At 42.6% G+C, this 22842-nt stretch overlaps 1 protein-coding gene across 2 annotated transcripts in view; it reads left to right on the top strand.

Annotated features, from left to right (window-relative positions):
• Positions 1-22842, top strand: part of lrriq1 (leucine-rich repeats and IQ motif containing 1) — a 220694-nt gene that overhangs the window by 129242 nt on the left and 68610 nt on the right. For both annotated transcript variants that reach the window (XM_059652467.1, XM_059652466.1), the window contains 3 exons: positions 2514-2999; positions 5542-5770; positions 20334-20450. In XM_059652467.1, the coding sequence (XP_059508450.1) occupies positions 2514-2999; positions 5542-5770; positions 20334-20450 (832 nt within the window). The remainder of the gene's footprint in view (positions 1-2513; positions 3000-5541; positions 5771-20333; positions 20451-22842) is intronic.

Raw genomic sequence — 22842 nt, forward strand, 5'->3', positions numbered from 1 at the left:
TGTTTTTAATTTCAGATTTCCAGCATGCACGGATTTTGCTTTTGAATTTTAACATTGTCCTCGTCTAGCTATTCTTCCCTCTTCGTGAAATTAAGCTCAGCAGAAACTTCTCCACAGCATTTTTTTTTCTCATTCTTCCATGCTTATTTTACTAATCTATATTGGATTCTAGCCTTGTAAAGATTAAATCCTAATCCTTCCTTAAATCCTTCCATGGTTCTCTCTGCTTTTCTACCTCCTCCAGTTTGACAGCTAGAATCCTCCTCCCACATTACCCACACTTCCTTTTTCCTTCTAATCCTATCTGTTCCCTGATTCTGATGTCATCTACATGTCCAGCAATTGACTCCAACCCTTGCTCAAACTTTTAAACCAGACTGTTCTCAAACTCAGTGTCTTATTTAACTCTTAAGGTGAACTTCCAGCATACATCCACTCCATCACTGTGTCTGTCTATTTCTACCTCACTAACATTGCCTGACTTGTGCCTCTGCTTCACCTTGTCTGCTTTTAATTCCATCTTTTGTTACTGCTAAACTTGAATATTTCAATATTCTCTTGACTCGCCTTCAATCTCTCACTGCATATTAAATTGAGGTCATCCAAATTGCTTTTTTTTATCCTGATTCAGATGCAGTATTGTTCACACATCACTTTACCCATTGACCTATATTAGCTCCCTATCTGGCAACGCCAATTTTAAAACTTTGGCCTTTGGCCCTCAAATCATTCCATGATTTTGCTTCCAGTCTTCGCAACCTCCTCTACCTCATGCAACATTTGTGTTCTCTGTGTTCTTCAAATTCCAGCAGCTTGTAGTCTTTGATTTTAATTGTTTCATTATTGGAGACTGGTGTTTTTACCGTACAGGATCAAAATTCTGGAATGTTGTTCATATGCCATACTGCCTCTGTACCTCTCTTTCCTCCTTTAAAAAGCTCTCTAACCTTATCTCTTTGACTGAACTTTGGTCACCTATTTAGTATCTTCTCATTTGGGAAGGTGTCAGCTTTGTTTCATGTGCACTTGGGATATTTTATGGTATTAAAATTGCCAAATAAGTGCAAGTCGTGGTTGTCATCTACTATTTCAATAACATCCCTGGCCTGTAACAGAAGGCGTGGAGGATTTGCCAGGGACCAAGGTTGAGACTCAACATCACTGGATAATCTCCCCACGCCCCGGGCTCATCCCATGACCAACCCTACCTCTTATTCCCTCCCCCTTGACCTGACCAAGGTTGAGACTCAACATCACTGGATAATCTCCCCACGCCCCGGGCTCATCCCATGACCAACCCTACCTCTTATTCCCTCCCCCTTGACCTGACACAACCTGTCCTCCCATCTCACTGACCAATCCCTACCACTCCCCACCTACATTCACTTGTCACCATCCCACCTATCTTCCTCAGCCCCACCCTTCCTCTCTATTTATTTCCGAACTCCCTTCCCCGTCCCCCATTTCTGAAGGAGTGTCCCTACCCGAAAATTCAACTTTCCTATTCCCTGATGCTGTCTGTCCTGCTGTGTTCCTCCAGCTCCACACTGTGTTATCTCTGACTCCAGCATCTGTAGTTCTTGCTATCTCCATAACTGGATACTGTTTGTTTTCTAGTGATTTCCATCAGATTGTAGGCAGGAGGTTGCGGAAGATGGTGGGCATACAGTTTGCAGACAATAATAAAATTGGTTGAAAGAGATTGCAAGTAAAACTCATGCTTGTAATAGCTTAGTATGTCATTAATTAACATGTTTTCTAGGTTACCATTGACAAATATTGACAATATATTTTGTAGACAATTCTGTAAAATTTGCAGCACAGAAAAAGACAGTTAACCCTACACCCTAATCCTATCACAGGCCAATTTTGACCAATATCACTCTTACCTTAATTCATCTCACCCTTTTCATGACCTTCTAGAAGGTAATGGCCTAGTGGCAATGTCACTGGATGTATAATCTAAAGGGCCAGGCTAATACTGTGGGAGCATCAGTTGTATTCTATAGTAGATGGATTGAACCAATTGAGTTTTTCCAACAATCTTGAGGGAAGAAAGTCTGCCAGATTTATCTACCTAATCTTTATGTGACTTCAGACTCTCAGTGGTACTGTTGACTTTTAACTGCCCTTTGAAGTGGCCTAGCAAGCCTCTGGGTTCGAGGCCAGTGAGGAATGGGCAACAAATACTGGCCTCCCTAGTGATCCCCACATCCATGAAAGAATAAAGAAAGATAATTGCATTGATATAGCTTCCTTTTAAGTAAATGTATTTAATTTACCTCAACCACTCCAGAACAAAATGTAATGATATTCTTGATGAAGGGTAAATTTCGAAAAATAAACCTCCAATTTTTCCAAGTATTCCATCCAGTTAACTTCTTTCCCTGAATTCCTGATAATGGTAATGCCTGATGTGAACTTTGCTGCTTTCATGCCATTCTTATCCTTAGCTTCAGTATGTAAAATGCAGCACTTTGTTTTTAATGTGCATTTGTGCTTTTTAATGACAGATTGGACTCTTTGGACATTATAGAAACACGCTGTCAACACTGTGAAGAACTGATGCAGCTGGCTGAAGAATGTAGATATGCCCATGAGTATGGAGAATTATGCCTCGCTGAACAGAAAAAACATCCTAATAGTCTTCATGAGGAAGAACTCAATGCTGAAAAGCTATGTAATAAGCTGACCATCAATCATACGAACGAAAATAGCCAGAATGCTGACAGAAAAGTTGTTTCTGACCCAGTTCAGACTGCTGTTACCCACGCTTCTGAAAAGATCAAGCAAAGTGATCATTCACATCTTGCTTGTCAGCTTTCTGAGCATGGTGACCCCAGACTCCTTGTAAACCAGGAGGGAAGTACTCTGCAGAATTTCCAAACAACCAAAAGTCCAGTATATTCTAAATATAACAAAATAGAGTCACAACCACAGAATAAAGAGCATTTGATCGATAAGCATCAACACTGTACTTCAGAAGACAACTTAGAAAAGTAAGAACACAATTAGAATGTTGTTATCATTTATGTATTGGATTTTTACGGTAGCTCAAAACCTTTGGAAATTCAATAAGCAAAAATAAACAGCAGACCCACGACTACCTAAACTATAGCAGAGACTACAGTCTATATTAACCACAATTCATTATATGATATCAAATCTCTTCCTCTGTAATGATGGACCTGTGTGCTTTCCATTGCGTGTAAGTTGAATTGTTTGGTTGGTGTATACAAAAGATGGTAGAGTAATGTAAGAAGCAGAGACTCTGTGATTTTCAGAAAACATATATTTTAGTGTTACATCAACCAGTAATGCAGTTAGAAACAAGGGCACTTCCAAATTGCCTTGTTCTCATAAGCTTTGCTTTTTAAAAACATATATACTGTGGCCATTGTGATAGTGTGGCCGACAAATATCTTCCTCCCTCTGGCTTCTCCATTCTTATGATTCTTTGTACATGATTTTCTGGTTTAACCTTGTGAAGATGACCTAAGCCAGACAGAACGTGATTTATAAAAAAGCAGTAAACAGCAAGAAGAATTAGCTGTCCAAGAGTGGTGGTGTATAAAAAAGTTTAATGTAATATGTTTAGTACAAGCAGTTTTGTAGCCAGCTCTTCTTGTATTCTAAGTTTTTGGAAGCACTCAAATTTTTGGTTTAGCTCTCTTCATGCATTTCTTGTATATGCGAGTTTTGAGAAGATTTGTAGCTCAGTTTGAGGTTCTGGATGTGAGTTTGCTCGCTGAGCTGGAAGGTTAGTTTTCAGACATTTCGTCACCATTCTAGGTAACATCATCAGTGAGCCTCCGATGAAGCACTGGTGTTATGTCCCGCTTTCTATTTATCTGTTTAAACAGATAAATAGAAAGCAGTACATAACACCAGTGCTTCATCGGAGGCTCACTGATGATGTTACCTAGAATGGTGACAAAACGTCTGAAAACTAACCTTCCAGCTCAGCGAGCAAACTCACATTCAGATTTCTTGTATATGTTCAAGTTTTCTTGTGCATTATATATATTTTTAAGAGAGAATTGTAAACTGTTACGGCAAAGAAGAAGGATATTCAGCCTGTCGTACCTGTACCAGCTCTCTGCAAAAATAATTCACTTTGTGCCTCTCACTTGACTTTTCACCAGAGCCTGCAAAGTTTTACTTTCCAGATAATGATTCAGTTCCCTTTTGAAAGCCAAACTGGATTACCTCCACCACAGTCTCAAGACATATGGTCAATTACTTCAAAAACTAGGAATTTGCACTTATTTTTCTTGTCACAAATAATTTTTATTTGCTCATTGGACGTAGGTGGCATTGTCTAGGCTGACACAAAGATAATTAGTAGTGAAGCCACGAAATTTGAATATACGAACAAAAATCCCAAAATTTATGATCTGGAGCGATAAGGAGGCCATGTGAATCAGTGAACTCACGTGAAGACTGAACAGAACTTGGTATTCATTAGGATTTGAGCAGCTGAGAAATGGGAAAGCTGGAGTTTAAGCAATATAGGTGGTGGGAGCCCAAACAGAGGAGCATTAGATTTGATTCCCTACAGTGTGGAAACAGGCATTTTGGCCCAACAAGTCCACACCGACCCTTGGACGATCCCATCCAGAACCATCCCCCTATAACGCACACACCCCTGAATGCTATGGGCAAAATAACATGGCCAATCCACCTAGCCTGCACATCTTTGGACTGTGGGAGGAAACCAGAGCAAACTCTCACAGACATGGGGAGAATGTGCAAACTCCGCACAGACAGTTGCCCGAGGCTAGAATTGAACCCAGGTCCCTGGCGCTGTGAGCCAGCAGTGCTAACCACTGAGCCACCGTGCTGCCTGAAAATCAATTAGAATAATTGATTTGGAAGTGATAATGGCACGTTAACAGATACAACCATTGTTACAGAGATGAAGAGAATTTAGGCTTATAAAATCAGCTTGTGGCCAAATAGAATGGTGAAGTTGTAAACTTTATCCTGAAAAAGTGACTGAGATGGAATCAAAGGCAAAAAAAGTGCAGTTTAATGCAGCACTCAAAGATGATGATTGGGCCTTCTTGATGTTTGCTCAAGAAGTTTGTAAGTTATCCACAACTGATGTTGCGGAAGCACGCCAACAGCCCAGACAGATGAGGAGTCCTGATGTGTCCGAAAGAGGTACAGCTGGGAGTTGTAAGAATTCAATTTAGACCATCACCGTTGGAGCGCATCACCTGGAGGTGTGTTGGTGAGAAAAAAAATAGCTAGAAATAGATCACTGGGAGGTGGAGACAGGAGAAATGACCATTTATAAAGTAAGTGACCGGAGGAAAAAAGATGAGCATTTAAAATAATTTGCCAATTATTTTCTTTGTAATACATGTCTATTCTAAGCTAGTTAAGACATAATTGAGTACAAATCCCTCAAAACAAAACTAGGATAACGTTATCATTTTAAAGATTGAACAAATACAACATATTTTGTATTTTACATAATTACTTTCTGTTTGTCCTGATTAACAATGGTATGTTTCAATAACCTTGTGCTTGCAGCCATGCAGCCATTGTCTTACAGTCCCGCTGGCGAGGATATATTATACGCAAAGAAATTCAAATGTGCATGATACTTCATAATGCTGCTTCAGTGATACAGGCTGCATGGAGAGATTACCGCAAACGGATGAAAGTTGCCTTCCGGAAAACTACTCAAGCTCCGTCTAGAAAATGCAAGATATTTATTGGAAGTCAAGAGATCAGACATAAAGCTGTCACCATTATTCAGGTGAGATAAAATGAATGGATAGCATTTACTTTAGCAAATATATTTTAAGGATAATGTCAGAAATTTTTAATAGAATTCTATTCTTCAACTGTAAAAGAACTTATTCAGTGAGTGCTCGTGCTGAGTGTACGTTGCTTGCAATAAACATGTAACTTTGGATCAGTGGTTCCTAAGGCCTCTTCTGTTGTGGTTTTCCTTGTGTCCTATGTGGACCCATTTGTGAACAAAGATACAGAATTAACATTTTAAGTCCAGTACAATTCTTCTGCAGATTTTTCTTTCATGTGATAACCCTGACAAGGTCAGCATGTCTGGCAGCATCTGTGGAAGGAAATCAGAGTTAATGTTTTGGGTTCAATGATTCACTAATTAATCTCCCCCTGGAGTTTGTTGAGTATGAGTTCCTTCGGTAACAAGCAATGTCCTGTCCAGCAAGAATTCACCACCTGAGCCCTTTACAAAGCAGACCCAGCTGCCCCCCTTCCGTGGTTATGTTTGAGCCCAGGTGTCCTTGGACCACGGAGCATGCAAAAGCTATCAATGCTGTCGATGGCTTTAGAGACAATTGGACACCACAAGGGATACAAACCTTTACTTACCCCTCCGACTTCATTTTGATTTAGCCCCTTCCCCCTCTCCCTACCCCCATGCTTCACTTTTCATGGTTCTGATTGCCCCATATAGGCTTTGCATGTAAATTTCTATCTGGCGATGGTTAATTGATAAAAACAAGAACAAAAGTCACGGTTCTTTGGTGGTGGAAAAGTCATTTGATTGTGTGTGATTGTCGATGTATAAAAAGAAATCAGATCCAAAGGGCTGTTGTGGTACAGGGGTAGTATCCCTAACTCTGGACCAAAGATCCAGATTCAAGCCCCTTCCTGGTCTAGTGATGTGTCATAATATCTCTGAACAAATTGATAAAGAATATCTATTAGCAGACCCAGAAGGGCTGCTATGGTGTCATAGTCGTGTCCTTCTGGCTGAACTTTGAGACCCGGGTTCAGGTCCTTTTTGCTTCAAAGGTGTTTAATAATATCTCTGAACAGGTTGATTAGAAAATATAAAGTAGGCCCAGGGATGGATGTCCTGAACTTACCTGTACCAAGCTGGGAGTAGCCTATGTATGCCATGACTAGTGGCTCTATTTAGTATAAAATCAAAGTTGATAGAAAAGCTCAGAGTTAACGTTTCAGGTCCAGTAACCCTTCCTCAGTTCTGAGGAAGGGTCACTGGACCCGAAACGTTAACTCTGATTTTTTTTCTTCACAGATGCGGCCAGACTTGCTGAGCTTTTCCAGCAACTTTGTTTTTGTTCCTGATTTACAGCATCAGATGTTCTTTTGGCTGTGTTTTGGTTTTCAACAATAGATGAAATCCCTTTCCAGTTGGGCTTCCTGAGTTGTTACACGTAACCAGTTCTTGCTTCCTATGCTTGGTTAATCTGTGCATTTCTAAATGACGACTTATACTGTCACCTCAAATTTTTTTACAATAATCTTTCTACCAGTGATGTTATGGTGACCACTATATAACCACTTCCTCCACTTATAAACGCTGGTACAGTATGAGCACTCTTCCAGTTCTCTGGCGCAATGACTTGGCCAAACTGGATTAGAAGATTGTAGTTAGAGTCCACTATTTGCTTCATCTGGGATAAATTATGCCCAAACCATGCAATTTATTCACTTCCAAATGTGCTAAACCTCTGAATGTTTCCTCTCTCAGTATGTTTATGCTGTCATATATTCGACATTCCCATTACCTACAAAGGCTGCATCACCCTGCTTTTTGTGAAACAGATGTGAAGTACTTTGTTAAGAACAATGCCTATCTCTTGCTCTTTATGTGTAATTGGAACATTCCATTCGATTTTTTTTCTTTAATATTTCATGGAATTTGAATATTACTAGCAGTGCCATCATTTCCCTTGACTTGGTTTGCTAAGTCATGTCAGAGTGTTTAAGAGTCAACCACGATGCTGTAGGTCTGGAGTCAGATATAGGCCAGACAAAAAAGATCACAAAGTGGTAATAATTAACCCATAGTTTCAGTGATCTAGTAGGTATTATTCTGTGCTGGGCAAAACAGAGATTCAAGAGCTAATGACCTATCCGCTGCAAACTAATGCCCAATTAGGATTCCGCCAGGGCTACTCAAGTCCTGACCTCATTGAAGCCTTGGTTTAAACATGCTTAAACAGGTGAATTGCACAGGTAAGGTGAGAATGACAATCCTTGACATCAAGGCCACATTTGACCAAGTGTGGCATCAAGGAGCCCAGGCAAAACCGGAATTAATGGGAAGCAGGGGGTAAACTCTTCATCGTTGGAGTCATTCCTGACACATAGGAAGATGGTCATGGTTATAGGAGGCCAGTCATCTCAGCTCCAGGACATCTCTGCAGGAGTTCCTCAGTCTTAGGCCCAACCATCTTCAGCTGCTTCATCAATGGTCTTCTCCCCATCATAAGATCAGAAAGTGGGAATGTTTGCTGATTATTTTGTAATGTTCAGCATCTTTCAAGATTCCTCACACACTGAAGCATTCCATGTTCAAATGCAAAAAGATGTGGACAATATCCAAGCTTGGGCTGACAAGTGGTAAGTAACATGCTTGGCACAAAAATGCAAGGCAATGGCCATCTACAAAAAGAGATAATCTAAACCATCATTCCTTTACAGTAAATGATGTTACCCCATTAGCACCATCTCATGGGTTACCATTGACCAGCAACTCAAATGGACTTGCTACTTAAACACAATGGCTTCAAAAGCAAGTCAAAGGCTAGGAATGCTGAAGCAACTAACTCACTTCCTAATTCCCCAAAGCCTGTCCACCATCTACAAGACACAAGTCAGGAGTGTGATGGAATACTTTTCATTTACCTGGGTGGGTGCAACTCCAACAATGCTCAAAAGACTTAATACCACCCAAGACAAAGCAGCACTCTTGATTAGCACCACATCCACACACACCTACTCCGTCCATCACCAACGCTCAGCAATAGCAGTTCAGAGCTCGGTCTCTTTTCATTGGAGAAAAGGAGGAGGAGAGGGGACCTAATTGAGGTATACAAGATAATGAGAGGCATAGATAGAGTCGATAGCCAGAGACTATTTCCCAGGGCAGAAATGGCTAGCACGAGGGGTCATAGTTTTAAGCTGGTTGGTGGAAAGTATAGAGGGGATGTCAGAGGCAGGTTCTTTACGCAGAGAGTTGTGAGAGCATGGAATGCGTTGCCAGCAGCAGTTGTGGAAGCAAGGTCATTGGGGTCATTTAAGAGACTGCTGGACATGCATATGGTCACAGAAATTTGAGGGTGCATCCATGAGGATCAATGGTCGGCACAACATTGTGGGCTGAAGGGCCTGTTCTGTGCTGTACTGTTCTATGTTCTATGTTCTATGTTCTATACCATCTGCAAGATGCACTGCAGAAATTCACCAAAGATCCTTAGACTACACCTTCCAAACCCACAGTCACTTCCACCTAGAAGGACATGGGCAACAGGTACGTGGGAATATTGCCACCTGCAAGTTTTCCTCCAAGCCACTCACTATCCTGACTGGGAAACATATTGCCATTCCTTCACTATCGCTGGGTAAAAATTGTGGAATTTCCTCCCAAATGCATTGTGGGTCTATCTACAGCACACAGGCTGTAGTGGTTCAAGGAGGTGGCTAACTACCACCTTCTCAAGGGCAGCTAGGGATAAGCAATAAATGTTGGCCCACCAGTGATGCCCACGTCCCATGTCCCACGAGTTAGTAAACAAAAAACCATTGATAGCCCAGTCTGTTTATATTTTCTTTGATAGCTTTAAGTGCTACATGTCTACAGTGAAATTTTTACCCCTTTAGTTATCTTGTGTCACTAGAGGTCCTGTTTAAGAAAAAATGTTGGGGTTTTTGACCTATAGTCATGGCACTCCCTGTTGTCACTCTCTAAAGAACCATGACTCACTCTTTTTCCTTCTTAAATATGTGTAGAAACTCTTTCTATCCATTTTTACTCCTATCCAGCTTCATCCCATACTCTAATTTCTTTCTCCTGGTTAACCGCTTGGGTGTTCTCTTCCATTCTCGATATTCTTGTCTTCCTGTTCTAATGGTGAAAGAGATGGCAAGGAAGGGAAACATTTGGACAAGTTGGTCCTGGAGTGATCCTTGCTCCCTTTGGGCTACTTTACCAATTATGTTCAGAGTGAGAAGATCCATGGGTCATTACCTTGACCTGCCACCAATTAAAACTCCTAGGTAGTCAAATAGCAGCCACTGATTGCATCAACTTGCCACCTCCCCAATTACTTTCTTGCTGATGGCAGGAAAGGTGCCAGGTTCCTGAAGTAGGTAACTTTTGTCTGCCTGGGGACAATGGGAAATATGTAGTGGAAGGTGGGGTCTCTGGAAACCGTGCCCCTTTCCTGGCTTCTGACCTCTTGATTTCCCCATCTCCCCGCAACATGCGCCTCGTGCCAAGAAGCATAAAATCTTACAGTCTCACTGTTGGATTCCTTGAGGAGCAAGGCCTCAGCTGATGCCTTTAAGGCTGAAAAACTGTCTGTCTCTTTTGACCTGGGAAGCCAGTGCTCAACCCTGCAATAGGCTGAGAATCTTGACAATAGCTTGCCAGTTACACTACTGAATTACCTTGAATCACAAAATGTCATTTGACCTTTGAAGTCCGCTGGCTATCCAAAGAAATAAATAGTAGTGTGCAGTCCACTTTTCATGAATCACATCCCAGCTTATTAAATTGCCCTTCTCCAATTCAAAACATTTACACTTCATCTATCTTCGTCCTTTTTAAGAGCTATGCTAAATCTAGCAGTATTATCGACAGTGTCACCAAAAATGTTCTACTGCTGATGCCTCTTCCACCTGTCTATCTTAATTTTCTACAACAATATCCAGAGTTGTTCCTTGCTATAAACAGGCTTAAAAATTTGATCTGAGTGTATTTGAAGATTTTTCTGGGCTTCGTACATTTAAAGCTGACTTTAACATCGAATACTACGACCACCTTATCCTCTCCACACTTGCCAAAATTTTACTGACGTGCTTGATCATCCATCTCCCTTTGACTTCTTTGACATCTTCAGTGTACTCCTGTCATTTCAATCGATCTTTCACATTCTAGTATGCAATTGTTCATCTCAGCTGTGATTGTTTCTTTAACCATACCTGCATTACTCCCATTTTAATGCCTCCTTTATCCAGTCTGCAAACCCTGCAACCAAAAATGCTAGTTTACCATTTCAATTTTTTTAGTGAATTAGATAGATCTTGGTAATTTATCAAATAGCAGTTCTTATCAATGTCAAATGCATTCCTTTATACATATTATTTGATTTCCTCAAAAAAAATTAATGACATTTTTGCTGTTTAATACTTTTTAAAAACTCATGTTAGGTAGCCATATATTTGTTAGGTGAGTATTGTTTTGATCCTAGTCTTGAAACTTGAGTATATTTGCTTAATTATTCCCTTTCTCCTAATGACCAAAGAAGTTATCCACTCAATTTTTCTTCACTCTCTTTGGGCTCCATCTCCACCCACCGTTTATTCCTTGCCCCCTCCTCCCATCCTATCTTCTGCACAAAAAACAACCTTTTCCTAGCTACCAAGATAACAAAGTGTGGGGCTGAATGAACACAGCAGGCCAAGCAGCATCTTAGGAGCACAAAAGTTGACGTTTCGGGCCTAGACCCTTCATCAGAAAAGCTTTTCTGATGAAGGGTCTAGGCCCGAAACGTCAACTTTTGTGCTCCTAAGATGCTGTTTAGCCTGCTGTGTTCATCCATGCCCACACTTTGTTACCTTGGATTCTCCAGCACCTGCAGTTCCCATTATCTCTTTTTCTAGTTACCATCAGTTTTGAGGAAGACTCATTGAACCCAAAGTATTAAATCTGATTTCCCTGCACGGATCCTGCCAGACATGCAATTTACTGCAATTTCTGTTTTTGTTTCCGAATACCAGCATCCACAGTTCTTTCAGTTTTTATAGAGGTGTTACATTACTTATCCTCCCCTCAAATTTAAAAATATTTGAAATATCAAGGTTGGAGCCTCTGTTGGACCTAAACATCAATGGATGCATACCACCCAGTGCCTTTTCCCTGCAACATGTTCGGCTCCCTCCATTGATAGTAATCTATTTTAATTACTCTATCTCTTCTTCTTGCATCTTTTTAATCAAAGACAAAACATTAACTTACTACTTCTGCCATCCCTACATTCTCCAGAAGAACGCCGTTTTCATCACAAAATAGACCTATCCTTTCATTAATCAACCATTCACATTTTATGTTGATTAAATCCTTTGCTTTTCTTTCATTTAACCCGCCAATCTTTTTTTCCCTTATTCTCCGTAAATTGCGTACTTCTATATTTTCGATATAAACTTTGTCTTGTGTTACTCAAATGTAATTTTTGATATTTCTTCCACTATGATGTCATCCTGAGCTTGGTAGCTCTTTGATTTAGGTTAATTAGAGCAGGAACATTGAACGATGGATAGAGTTTGAATCACTGTGCATTTCTGGGGCTAAATTTTCCAACTGTCAATGGAATCGGAATCATATGCAGATTAGATTTGACAATCATGTTACCAGAAAGCATACTGGATACCATAACTTCCAGATGCACTTTTCAACAGGAGGATGGGTACACATTTGGAAGCTGGAAACCTGCTTCCAGTTATTCTTAAGCAACCTGCTCATACATGCAACAACACAAGACCAAAAACAAAGTTGCTGGAAAAGCTCAGCAGGTCTGACAATATCTTTGAAGGAAAAAACAGAGTTAATGTTTCAGATCCGGTGACTTTTCCAGCAACTTTGTTTTTGTTCTCCGAGGATAGGTCACCAGACTTTTCCAGCAACATTGTTTTTGTTCCTGATTTACAGCATCTGCAGTTCTTTTGGTTTTTATTTAGTATGTAACAACACAGATCCTGAATAGGGTGGAAGCTGAACCTCAGCCTCTCAGAGGGACACTACCAGTGCGCTACCTGAACTCCATCTGAATGCTTCCAATTTAAGTGCATTTTGACCCTATTATCATTAACAGACCTCAGAGGAAACATTTGGCAGGAAATGTAAGATTTTGATCTGACTTATTGTTACAACAAAATTTAACCAATGTAAACAACATAACCCAAGTAACCATCAGTTAAAATTTATCGTCTGACACCTTGTGCTTATGTCTTGTCCAACAAGGTGCTTTCTCCCTGTGGTTAATGATGAGATGGAGGTACCCTGCTCCACTATATCTGCAACTGTTTGCGATGCCTGTGAATTGTATCCTTATCACAGTGCCCATTGGGGTTTACCTACAAGCTGTTCATTGGCATTACTGCAGTTTCAGTCACAGAGCCTTGCAGTTACAGATGGGTCCTGAGTCAGAGGGACTGAAGAGGCATTGGGGTGGCCTCCTCAGACGTTTTGACTAGCTCAGCATTGTCATGTTGCCCTCATATTCTGGATGCTACAAGCAAGAAAGCAGCTGGCTAGAGAGAGAACAGCAGTGGGCACTCTGAGCTTCATTTCCACCTACCACTTACTTCTGTCCCCTCTATCTTCAGCATATATATCTTTCAGTTCTGAAGAAGAGTCACTGGACCCGAAACATTGGCTCTGCTTTCTGTCCTCCGATGCTGCCAGACCTGCTGAGTTACTCCAGCAATTACTTTTTTGCTTCACATTTCCAGCAACTGCAGTTCTTTGATTTTTTGCTTTGTGTTTGGCCCTCTAAGAAAGTGGCTAATCTTCAAATTACCAAGCCACAATTCAACATAAGCCACATGGATTCATTCATCATCCGATATGGAGGGCAATGTACACATTATAATTCAAATGTTTGCTTTTTGCATTATTGATAAAAGCTGAAGTATATCTGGCCCATTTTTGTGCCAAAAACAAGTATCAAGAGGCTCACCTGGACATTACTCCCCTCCCCCATCTTGACTCTCCCAGCACTGACCTGTGGGCTGGTGATACAGAGACCTGAAATTTGGATCTGCTTCTTTAAACAAACTTCTGGGTTTGGCTTTTTTCAGTTTCCTTTCTGAAGTAAAATAGTTGATATCTTTACTATTAAAGTTTTACTGTAAGCATATGCAAATGCATCATCCAGGTTGTTTTCATATCATTTTCAAAAATGCTGACTGAAATGCTGGTGTACATTTTCTACTGGAATAAAGCAATGTTTAAAATTCGTATACATATAAAAGGTACAGCAAGTATATAATAAGTACAGTCTGTTATGTTGGAATGCTGCTTTCTGGTTCTTTGGCTTCCTTTCCCTATCACACATTTAGTCTTGTAGTTTGCACTTAACTGCAACCTCTTTGGCTGGTATATTACTTATAATGAGCCATTCCGGATGGCAGCAAGCAGAACTTTAACTGTCATGTTGAGACCTAGTTCTCTTGCAGTTCTTATAAACACCTGAATTGCTGGTAGCAAGCACTGTAGACAAGTGTGATCACACGGTGACTATTCATTCTTAAATCCTGCCATCAACCTGTACTGGGCCTAAAACAGGATCTGGAAGCTGTGAGTATGAGTCATGAAATCTCCCCGGGAGGGGAGCTCATACACGAATGATTCTTTGCCTGTAGTCACAAACCAGTTGCACATTCACAAAGCGAAGGCCTTTGTGACTCAAAAATACAACTGGCTGATCACTGTTAGCTCTAACGCCCGTGTGCGCGCAATCGATGATTCCTCTAGGGAAATGAGCAGTCACCGCTAAACCCAATACCTCACCAACTAACTCTCCTTATCTGTGAAGTGATTGGCAAATTAATTCACAAGTCTGTGGAAACTACTGGTCTCCTTCATAATCTATCTTTGCCTGATGTCCATGGAGTCCCAAAAAGCACCAGTGGCAAAAACATTGAACACCACAGTCAGTTTGAGGGCAACTGACATGGAGTACCTACTAAATCCTTCTGACTTCAGTCTTGCCTCACAATTCCACATATTACAATAACTACATCCTGGGACAGACTCAGGGGCCTCTGGCATTGTCTCTCTGACAACGACAGATAGTTAGCTATTTTCCTGAAAAAATAGTAATGTATCAGTGCTCACATTCTATGATGCCGTCCCTGAATGGCTGCATTCTGAACAGCTTCCTCCTCTACTGTTGTGCGCTGCTGGGGTTGTGGACGCCTCCCTTCTATTGTACCCTTTCCTTCATGTCCTAAACTCCACTCTCTTCTTCTCTTTTGGATTCCTCTTTTACTCTTCCATACTCAAACCCCGCTCAGGTCCTTGTTTCAGAACTGCCTTTCTACAAGCTGCTAATCTCTTCCTCCCTCTCTTATGCCACAGAATTGAGCAGACTAGATTACTGACCTCACACAACTGCAAAATATTGACTGTTAGATGCCACCTTTAAACAAACACGAAACTTATGCCCTAGAATTCCTGTGCACCATTGACTAGACTGAAATAATTCCAAACGTTTTAATACAATAAATATGACTAATTTAATTGCTTCATGTATAGAATATTTATTCATACAGAAGAGTACAGTGAGATGCTAATGAACCACATTTTTTTGGAAGTTTGCAGTCAGAAAAGATAACTGGTGGATAGTTAATGTCAGTGAATGTGTCTACATATGACATCATACATACCTCATACATTCAAACTTTCATTCACCCAGCAGATCTCTCTCACACACAGGACTCGCACCTCATATCCAGATGTATCGTCACATTCTCATACCTGCCAATGCTGCCAGTTTCATATCCAGCTCTTGCCTCCTTCACTTATACTGTGGAGGTGCTGGTGGTGGAATGTGGTGGACAAAGTCAGAAGTCACACAAGTCCAGGTTACAGTCCACAAGGTTAATTTGAAATTTCAAGCTTTCAGAGCACTGTCCTTCATCAGGTGACCTGCTTTCAAATACACCCTTCGGACTATAACCTGGTGTTCTGTGACTTCTGACTTTGTCCCTTCTCTAATCACCAACTATTCAACTATAGCAAACACAAAATACAAACAGGATGTAGGAGCAAATTAGTGCAGATGCTGGAATCTGTGCTGAAAACAACAAAGTATTGGAAATCTTGGGGGTTCAAAATACAGACAACTGATTTTGCCTCAAGCAACAGATGGAGCAGAGCAGAGGACAGGAATATATTTTCTTTTCTGAGTAAAGCAGAGGAAGTAGCTCTCAACATTAAAGTATTAGCTGTGAAGAAATCCATTACATCCAACATCACAGAGAACTTTGAAGATGATTGTCATGAAGATGTCAAAAACTACAGATGCTGGAGTCAGAGACAAGACAATGTAGAGCTGGAGGAACACAGCAGGTCAGGCAGCATCAGAGGAGCGGGAGAGTCGTCATTTCGGGCCTCGACCCTTCATCAGGACTGGGGAAGGGGAAGGGAGTTGGGAATTAAATCGAGGGAAGAGGGCTGGGACTGTGGGAAGGTAGGTGTATGACGATAGGTGGATGTATGTAGGGGTAGTGGAGATTGATCAGTGGGAAGGGTGGAGCAGATACGTGGAGAACGAGACAGACAGGTAGTGTCAGCTGAAGGCGGGGATGAGAAGCAAAGTTGGACATGGGATGAGATCTGGTGTGGGGAGATTTTAAAACGAGTGAATTCTGTGTTCAGGCTGCTGAGGTAGAATATGAGATGTTTGCATGTGGTGTCATTGTGGCACTGGAAGAGGCCCAGGATGGACAAGTCACCCAGGAGGTGGGAGGGTAAGTTAAAATGGTTAGCAACGGGAAGGTGTTGTTGATTATCAGCATGGGGAGCAAGGGGGCTCCATAAATCTACCCCTATGTGCATCCACCTATCGCCATCCCATCTACCTTGCCCCAGCCCCACCCCTCTTTGCCCTACCTATTTCCCAGCTCCCTTCCCCCTCCCCAGTCCTGACGAAGGGCCTAGGCTCAAAACATCGACTGTCCTACTTCTCTGATACTGCCTGATCTGCTATGTTCCTCCAGCTCCACACTGTATTGACGTAGTCATGAAGAAGTATCTTCTGGCCAAAAAATAACTTTTAATCCACCACTGAAAACATGCATACTAAAAACAGATTTTTTTTATTTTGCGAATACAAACCAAACCCATTTGAGTTCACAGCCAGGATGGCAACTCAGTTTGCATTGCTGTATTTTCCACAATCCAATTCGAAGGAGATGGCCTGCCTTCAAAAACCCATCAAAGACAATAACCTCTTTGAAATATGAACAAACTATATTTCCTATTTCTTTATGAAAACAGTTTAGATTCTCAACTGAGTGGACACAAGCCATCAATTCTAACAACTTCAACAATGGGATCTTGGCTCAGAAGTGGAATTCTGAGACCTGAGCGAATCAAGTTACAAATTTATACATTTTTTCATATTTTACTGTATGGTCAGTTGGAGGGTGTATTCTTACAAAAACATGTTCCATGTTTTAAACACATACTTTCCCAACAAAGCTGTCTCTCCCCACCTTGCTAGTGTTTAGTTTGTCTCTGCTGGTGTTTGTCACCAGGTATGTTGGGCACAAATATTAAAGTAGAAACTCAATTCCTTGGTTTTGTCTCCAGAAGAACAGATCGATCATCTACCTAGATAATAAAATGTGAGGCTGGATGAACACAGCAGGCCAAGCAGCATCTCAGGAGCACAAAAGCTGACGTTTCGGGCCTAGACCCTTCATCAGAGAGGGGGATGGGGGGAGGGAACTGGAATAAATAGGGAGAGAGGGGGAGGCGGACCGAAGATGGAGAGTAAAAAAGATAGGTGGAGAGAGTGTAGGTGGGGAGGTAGGGAGGGGATAGGTCAGTCCAGGGAAGACGGACAGGTCAAGGAGGTGGGATGAGGTTGGTCGGTAGCTGGGGGTGCGGCTTGGGGTGGGAGGAAGGGATGGGTGAGAGGAAGAACCGGTTAGGGAGGCAGAGACAGGTTGGACTGGTTTTGGGATGCAGTGGGTGGAGGGGAAGAGCTGGGCTGGTTGTTTGGTGCAGTGGGGGGAGGGGATGAACTGGGCTGGTTTAGGGATGCAGTGGGGGAAGGGGAGATTTTGAAACTGGTGAAGTCCACATTGATACCATTGGGCTGCAGGGTTCCCAGGCGGAATATGAGTTGCTGTTCCTGCAACCTTCGGGTGGCATCATTGTGGCAGTGCAGGAGGCCCATGATGGACATGTCATCAAGAGAATGGGAGGGGGAGTGGAAATGGTTTGCGACTGGGAGGTGCAGTTGTTTGTTGCGGACTGAGCGGAGGTGTTCTGCAAAGCGGTCCCCAAGCCTCCGCTTGGTTTCCCCAATGTAGAGGAAGCCGCACCGGGTACAGTGGATGCAGTATACCACATTGGCAGATGTGCAGGTGAACCTCTGCTTAATGTGGAATGTCATCTTGGGGCCTGGGATGGGGGTGAGGGAGGAGGTGTGGGGACAAGTGTAGCATTTCCTGCGGTTGCAGGGGAAGGTGCCGGGTGTGGTGGGGTTGGAGGGCAGTGTGGAGCGAACAAGGGAGTCACGGAGAGAGTGGTCTCTCCGGAAAGCAGACAGGGGAGGGGATGGAAAAATGTCTTGGGTGGTGGGGTCGGATTGTAAATGGCGGAAGTGTCGGAGGATAATGCGTTGTATCCGGAGGTTGGTAGGGTGGTGTGTGAGAACGAGGGGGATCCTCTTGGGGCGGTTGTGGCGGGGGCGGGGTGTGAGGGATGTGTCGCGGGAAATGCGGGAAACGCGGTCAAGGGCGTTCTCGATCACCGTGGGGGGAAAGTTGCGGTCCTTAAAGAACTTGGACATCTGGGATGTGCGGGAGTGGAATGTCTTGTCGTGGGAGCAGATGCGGCGGAGGCGGAGGAATTGGGAATAGGGGATGGAATTTTTGCAGGAGGGTGGGTGGGAGGAGGTGTATTCTAGGTAGCTGTGGGAGTCGGTGGGCTTGAAATGGACATCAGTTACAAGCTGGTTGCCTGAGATGGAGACTGAGAGGTCCAGGAAGGTGAGGGATGTGCTGGAGATGGCCCAGGTGAACTGAAGGTTGGGGTGGAAGGTGTTGGTGAAGTGGATGAACTGTTCGAGCTCCTCTGGGGAGCAAGAGGCGGCGCCGATACAGTCATCAATGTACCGGAGGAAGAGGTGGGGTTTGGGGCCTGTGTAGGTGCGGAAGAGAGACTGTTCCACTTCCACTCCCCCTCCCATTCTCTTGATGACATGTCCATCATGGGCCTCCTGCACTGCCACAATGATGCCACCCGAAGGTTGCAGGAACAGCAACTCATATTCCGTCTGGGAACCCTGCAGCCCAATGGTATCAATGTGGACTTCACCAGTTTCAAAATCTCCCCTTCCCCCACTGCATCCCTAAACCAGCCCAGTTCATCCCCTCCCCCCACTGCACCAAACAACCAGCCCAGCTCTTCCCCCCCACCCACTGCATCCCAAAACCAGTCCAACCTGTCTCTGCCTCCCTAACCGGTTCTTCCTCTCACCCATCCCTTCCTCCCACCCCAAGCCGCACCCCCAGCTACCTACTAATCATCCCACCTCCTTGACCTGTCCGTCTTCCCTGGACTGACCTATCCCCTCCCTACCTCCCCACCTACACTCTCTCCACCTATCTTCTTTACTCTCCATCTTCGGTCCGCCTCCCCCTCTCTCCCTATTTATTCCAGTTCCCTCCCCCCATCCCCCTCTCTGATGAAGGGTCTAGGCCCGAAACGTCAGCTTTTGTGCTCCTGAGATGCTGCTTGGCCTGCTGTGTTCATCCAGCCTCACATTTTATTATCTTGGAATCTCCAGCATCTGCAGTTCCCATTATCTCGATCATCTACCTGCAGTGTTAAACTGTCTTAATGCTGAAAGTAGAAGACCACTAAGTTAAAACACCCAGGTCATTTGATTCAGCCTGAAGCTAACCTAGTTCCCAAGCCACAAACTGTTAATTCCTTTAACATTTGTTACTTCTAATTTGACTCATCCTTCCCCACTTTCTAATCTGTATTTGTGCGTGAGAGAGAAAGTCTGAGCAAATTTTATTCTTTTACTTGGATAAGTTTAAGCATAATAAAGCAATTTAGCTTTACTATAAAGCTTAAGTTCCTATATTCCGAATTTGAAATACTGATTTCAACAAATCGCACAAGGAATACGGAAGAAAGAAGTTTCTAAGAACATTTTTATTTCTTAATTTCATAATTTCAGTACATAAGATCCATGAAACCAATTGTAAAGGTTTTATCCTGTGTATTCCTCAGCTATTTTATACTTTATTCTTGCTTTTGCCATCAACTATAATGAAAGAATTACACAATAATTAAAATATTACAGCCTGTGGGTGTGGGATTGTAACATTCCCTGCAGACTATTGCCAGGGTGATGGAATCGTTAAGGCATTTTAGAAATACTGTTCTTTGCTCATGAGTGTTTCAAAATTATTACATTATTGTTGCAAAATAGATCCTTCCATGCTCAGTTTGATCCAAATACTATCATTCTTTTGTTTTCAGATTATTTACCTTTCATCTGCTCCAAGTTTTTTTAACAATTCAATGCATTGTGGATTTAATTTAGGCACATTGGCGAGGCTGTCTCCTACGAAAGAAGTTGTCTCACGCTTTAGCAGCTGTTCAAACTGAGGAAGACGATGTCTTTGAAGAAGTTGATTTGAGTGAATTTACATTTGATGAGGTAAATAAACATCCAAGAATGTGTTCCTCAGAGCTAAAAGTTATTTTTTAAATAATGAATATGGAGTTACATTACGTAACCTTTCCCTTTTTTTGAATTCATTTTTAAATTACTTACATACAAATTGTTCTGATGGCCGGGGAGAAGAATATTTTTTTTAAAAGGTGACGTTTGGCTCCCAATGACTGACTTTAATAGATCAAACAAGGTTTCAAGTCTTGAGACTTCTACAGTAAAAAAAATACGTTATGGTCGAATACAGATAGTAGGAACTGCTGATGCTGGAGAATCTGAGACAACAAGAAGTAGAGCTGGATGAGCACAGCAGGTCAAGCAGCACCAGAGGAGCAGGAAAACTGACGTTTTGGGTCTAGACCCTTCTTCAGAAGTGGGGGGGGAGGATTCTGAAATAAATAGGGAGAAAGGGGGAGGCAGTAGAAGATGGATAGAGGAGAAGATAGGTGGAGAGCAGACAGACAGGCCAAGGAGGTGGGGTTGGATCCAGTAAAGGCGTGTGTAGATGGAGAGCTAGGGAGGGGCTAGGTCCGTCCGGGGGGACGGACAGGTCAAGGAGGCAGATGAGGCTAGTAGGTAGGTAATGTGGGTGTGGCTTGAGATGGGAGGAGTGGATAGGTGGGAGAGCAGGTTAGGGAGGCGGGGACAAGCTGGGCTGGTTTTGGGATGTGGTTGGGGGAGAGGAGATTTTGAAGCTTGTGAAGTCCGCATTGATACCATTGGGCTGCAGGGTTCACAAGTGAAATATGAAATGCTGTTCCAGCAGCCTTCGGGTGGCATCATTGTGGCAATGCAGGAGGCCCAGGATGGACATGTCGTCTAAGGAGTGGGAGGGGGAGTTGAAATGGTTCGTGACTGGGCGATGCAGTTGTTTGGTGCAAACGGAGTGTATGTGTTCCACAAAGTGGTCCCCAAACTTCTGCTTGGTTTCCCCGATGTAGAGGAGGCCATAACGGGAACAGCGGATGCAGTATACCACATTATTGTCGAATAAACTGTTTATTATACAGCTAATACTTGAAAATTACAGATCAGATTTTTTTGCTGGTTTCTTAACACAACTAATAATCCCACACCATGTTCGTACAAGATGCTACATTTTCCATAGCATTGCAGGCTTCACAGGAACTATTAGCATACTCCACAAGATACATAATGGCTGTTAATTTGAAGTGGAGTGTATTCCCCATTCTCTGCCTTTTAAAATTGCAACTTATTGCAGAGGCAGTGGGATGCAGTTCCACCTTTTCGGAACATGATTGTCAAATCACATCCTTAGCCATTCCCAGCATCAGCCAGCAATTGAAGATTAACTTTTATGTGTTTGTTGTTTTATAGCAAGAATAGATTTTTAAAACTTCAAAAAGAGAATAAATTCTTCCCTTGAACATGGGGGTAGTAAAATCATAAAATAATAAATTGTATGATTATGTTCATACATACTGCATGTACATGGCTGACATGATACAATTTAACCACATAGCTGTCATTTTTGATAGAAGAACAACTAATACACAACATTAATTTAAAGGTTTGAGTTCTTCACGACTGCAGATTGTACATCATTTCTCTTTAGTTTCTCAGGAAATTTTCTCATTAGTGTTTATGTAACTTTGGCTTCGATCATCAAGTTTCAAAATTATATGGCTTTTACTGAGTAAATGAACAATTTATATAATTGAGACTTGAGTAATTTAACACTGTTTAAGAGGCTCACCACATGCTGTAGTACTTCATTCCAACTATAGTTGGTCCTCTTCCCTCATCCTTCATGCCCCATCCATGCCACTTCATAACTGGAAGTGCCATAGCTTAGCGTGTAGTGCCACAATGATGCCACCCGAAGGTTGCAGGAACAGCTACTCATATTCCGCTTGGGAACCCTGCAGCCCAATGGTATCAATGTGGACTTCACAAGCTTCAAAATCTCCCCTTCCCCCACTGCATCCCAAAACCAACACCAGTTTGTCCCCTGCCCCCACTGCATCACACAACCAGCCCAGCTCCTTCCCTCCCCCCACTGGATCCCAAAACCAGCCCAGCCTGTCTCTGCCTCCCTAACCTGTTCTTCCTCTCACCCATCCCTTCCTCCCAACCCAAGCCGCACCTCCATTTCCTACCTACTAACCTCATCCCACCTCCTTGACCTGTCCGTCTTCCCTAGACTGACCTATCCCCTCCCTACCTCCCCACCTATACTCTCCTCTCCACCTATCTTCTTTTCTCTCCATCTTCGGTCTGCCTCCCCCTCTCTCCCTATTTATTACAGAACCCTCACCCCATCCCCCTCTCTGATCAAGGGTCTAGGCCTGAAACGTCAGCTTTTGTGCTCCTGAGATGCTGCTTGGCCTGCTGTGTTCATCCAGCTTCACACTTT

The sequence above is a fragment of the Stegostoma tigrinum genome, chromosome 18 (genome assembly GCF_030684315.1).
Source record: "Stegostoma tigrinum isolate sSteTig4 chromosome 18, sSteTig4.hap1, whole genome shotgun sequence".
Taxonomy (NCBI): Eukaryota; Metazoa; Chordata; class Chondrichthyes; order Orectolobiformes; family Stegostomatidae; genus Stegostoma; species Stegostoma tigrinum.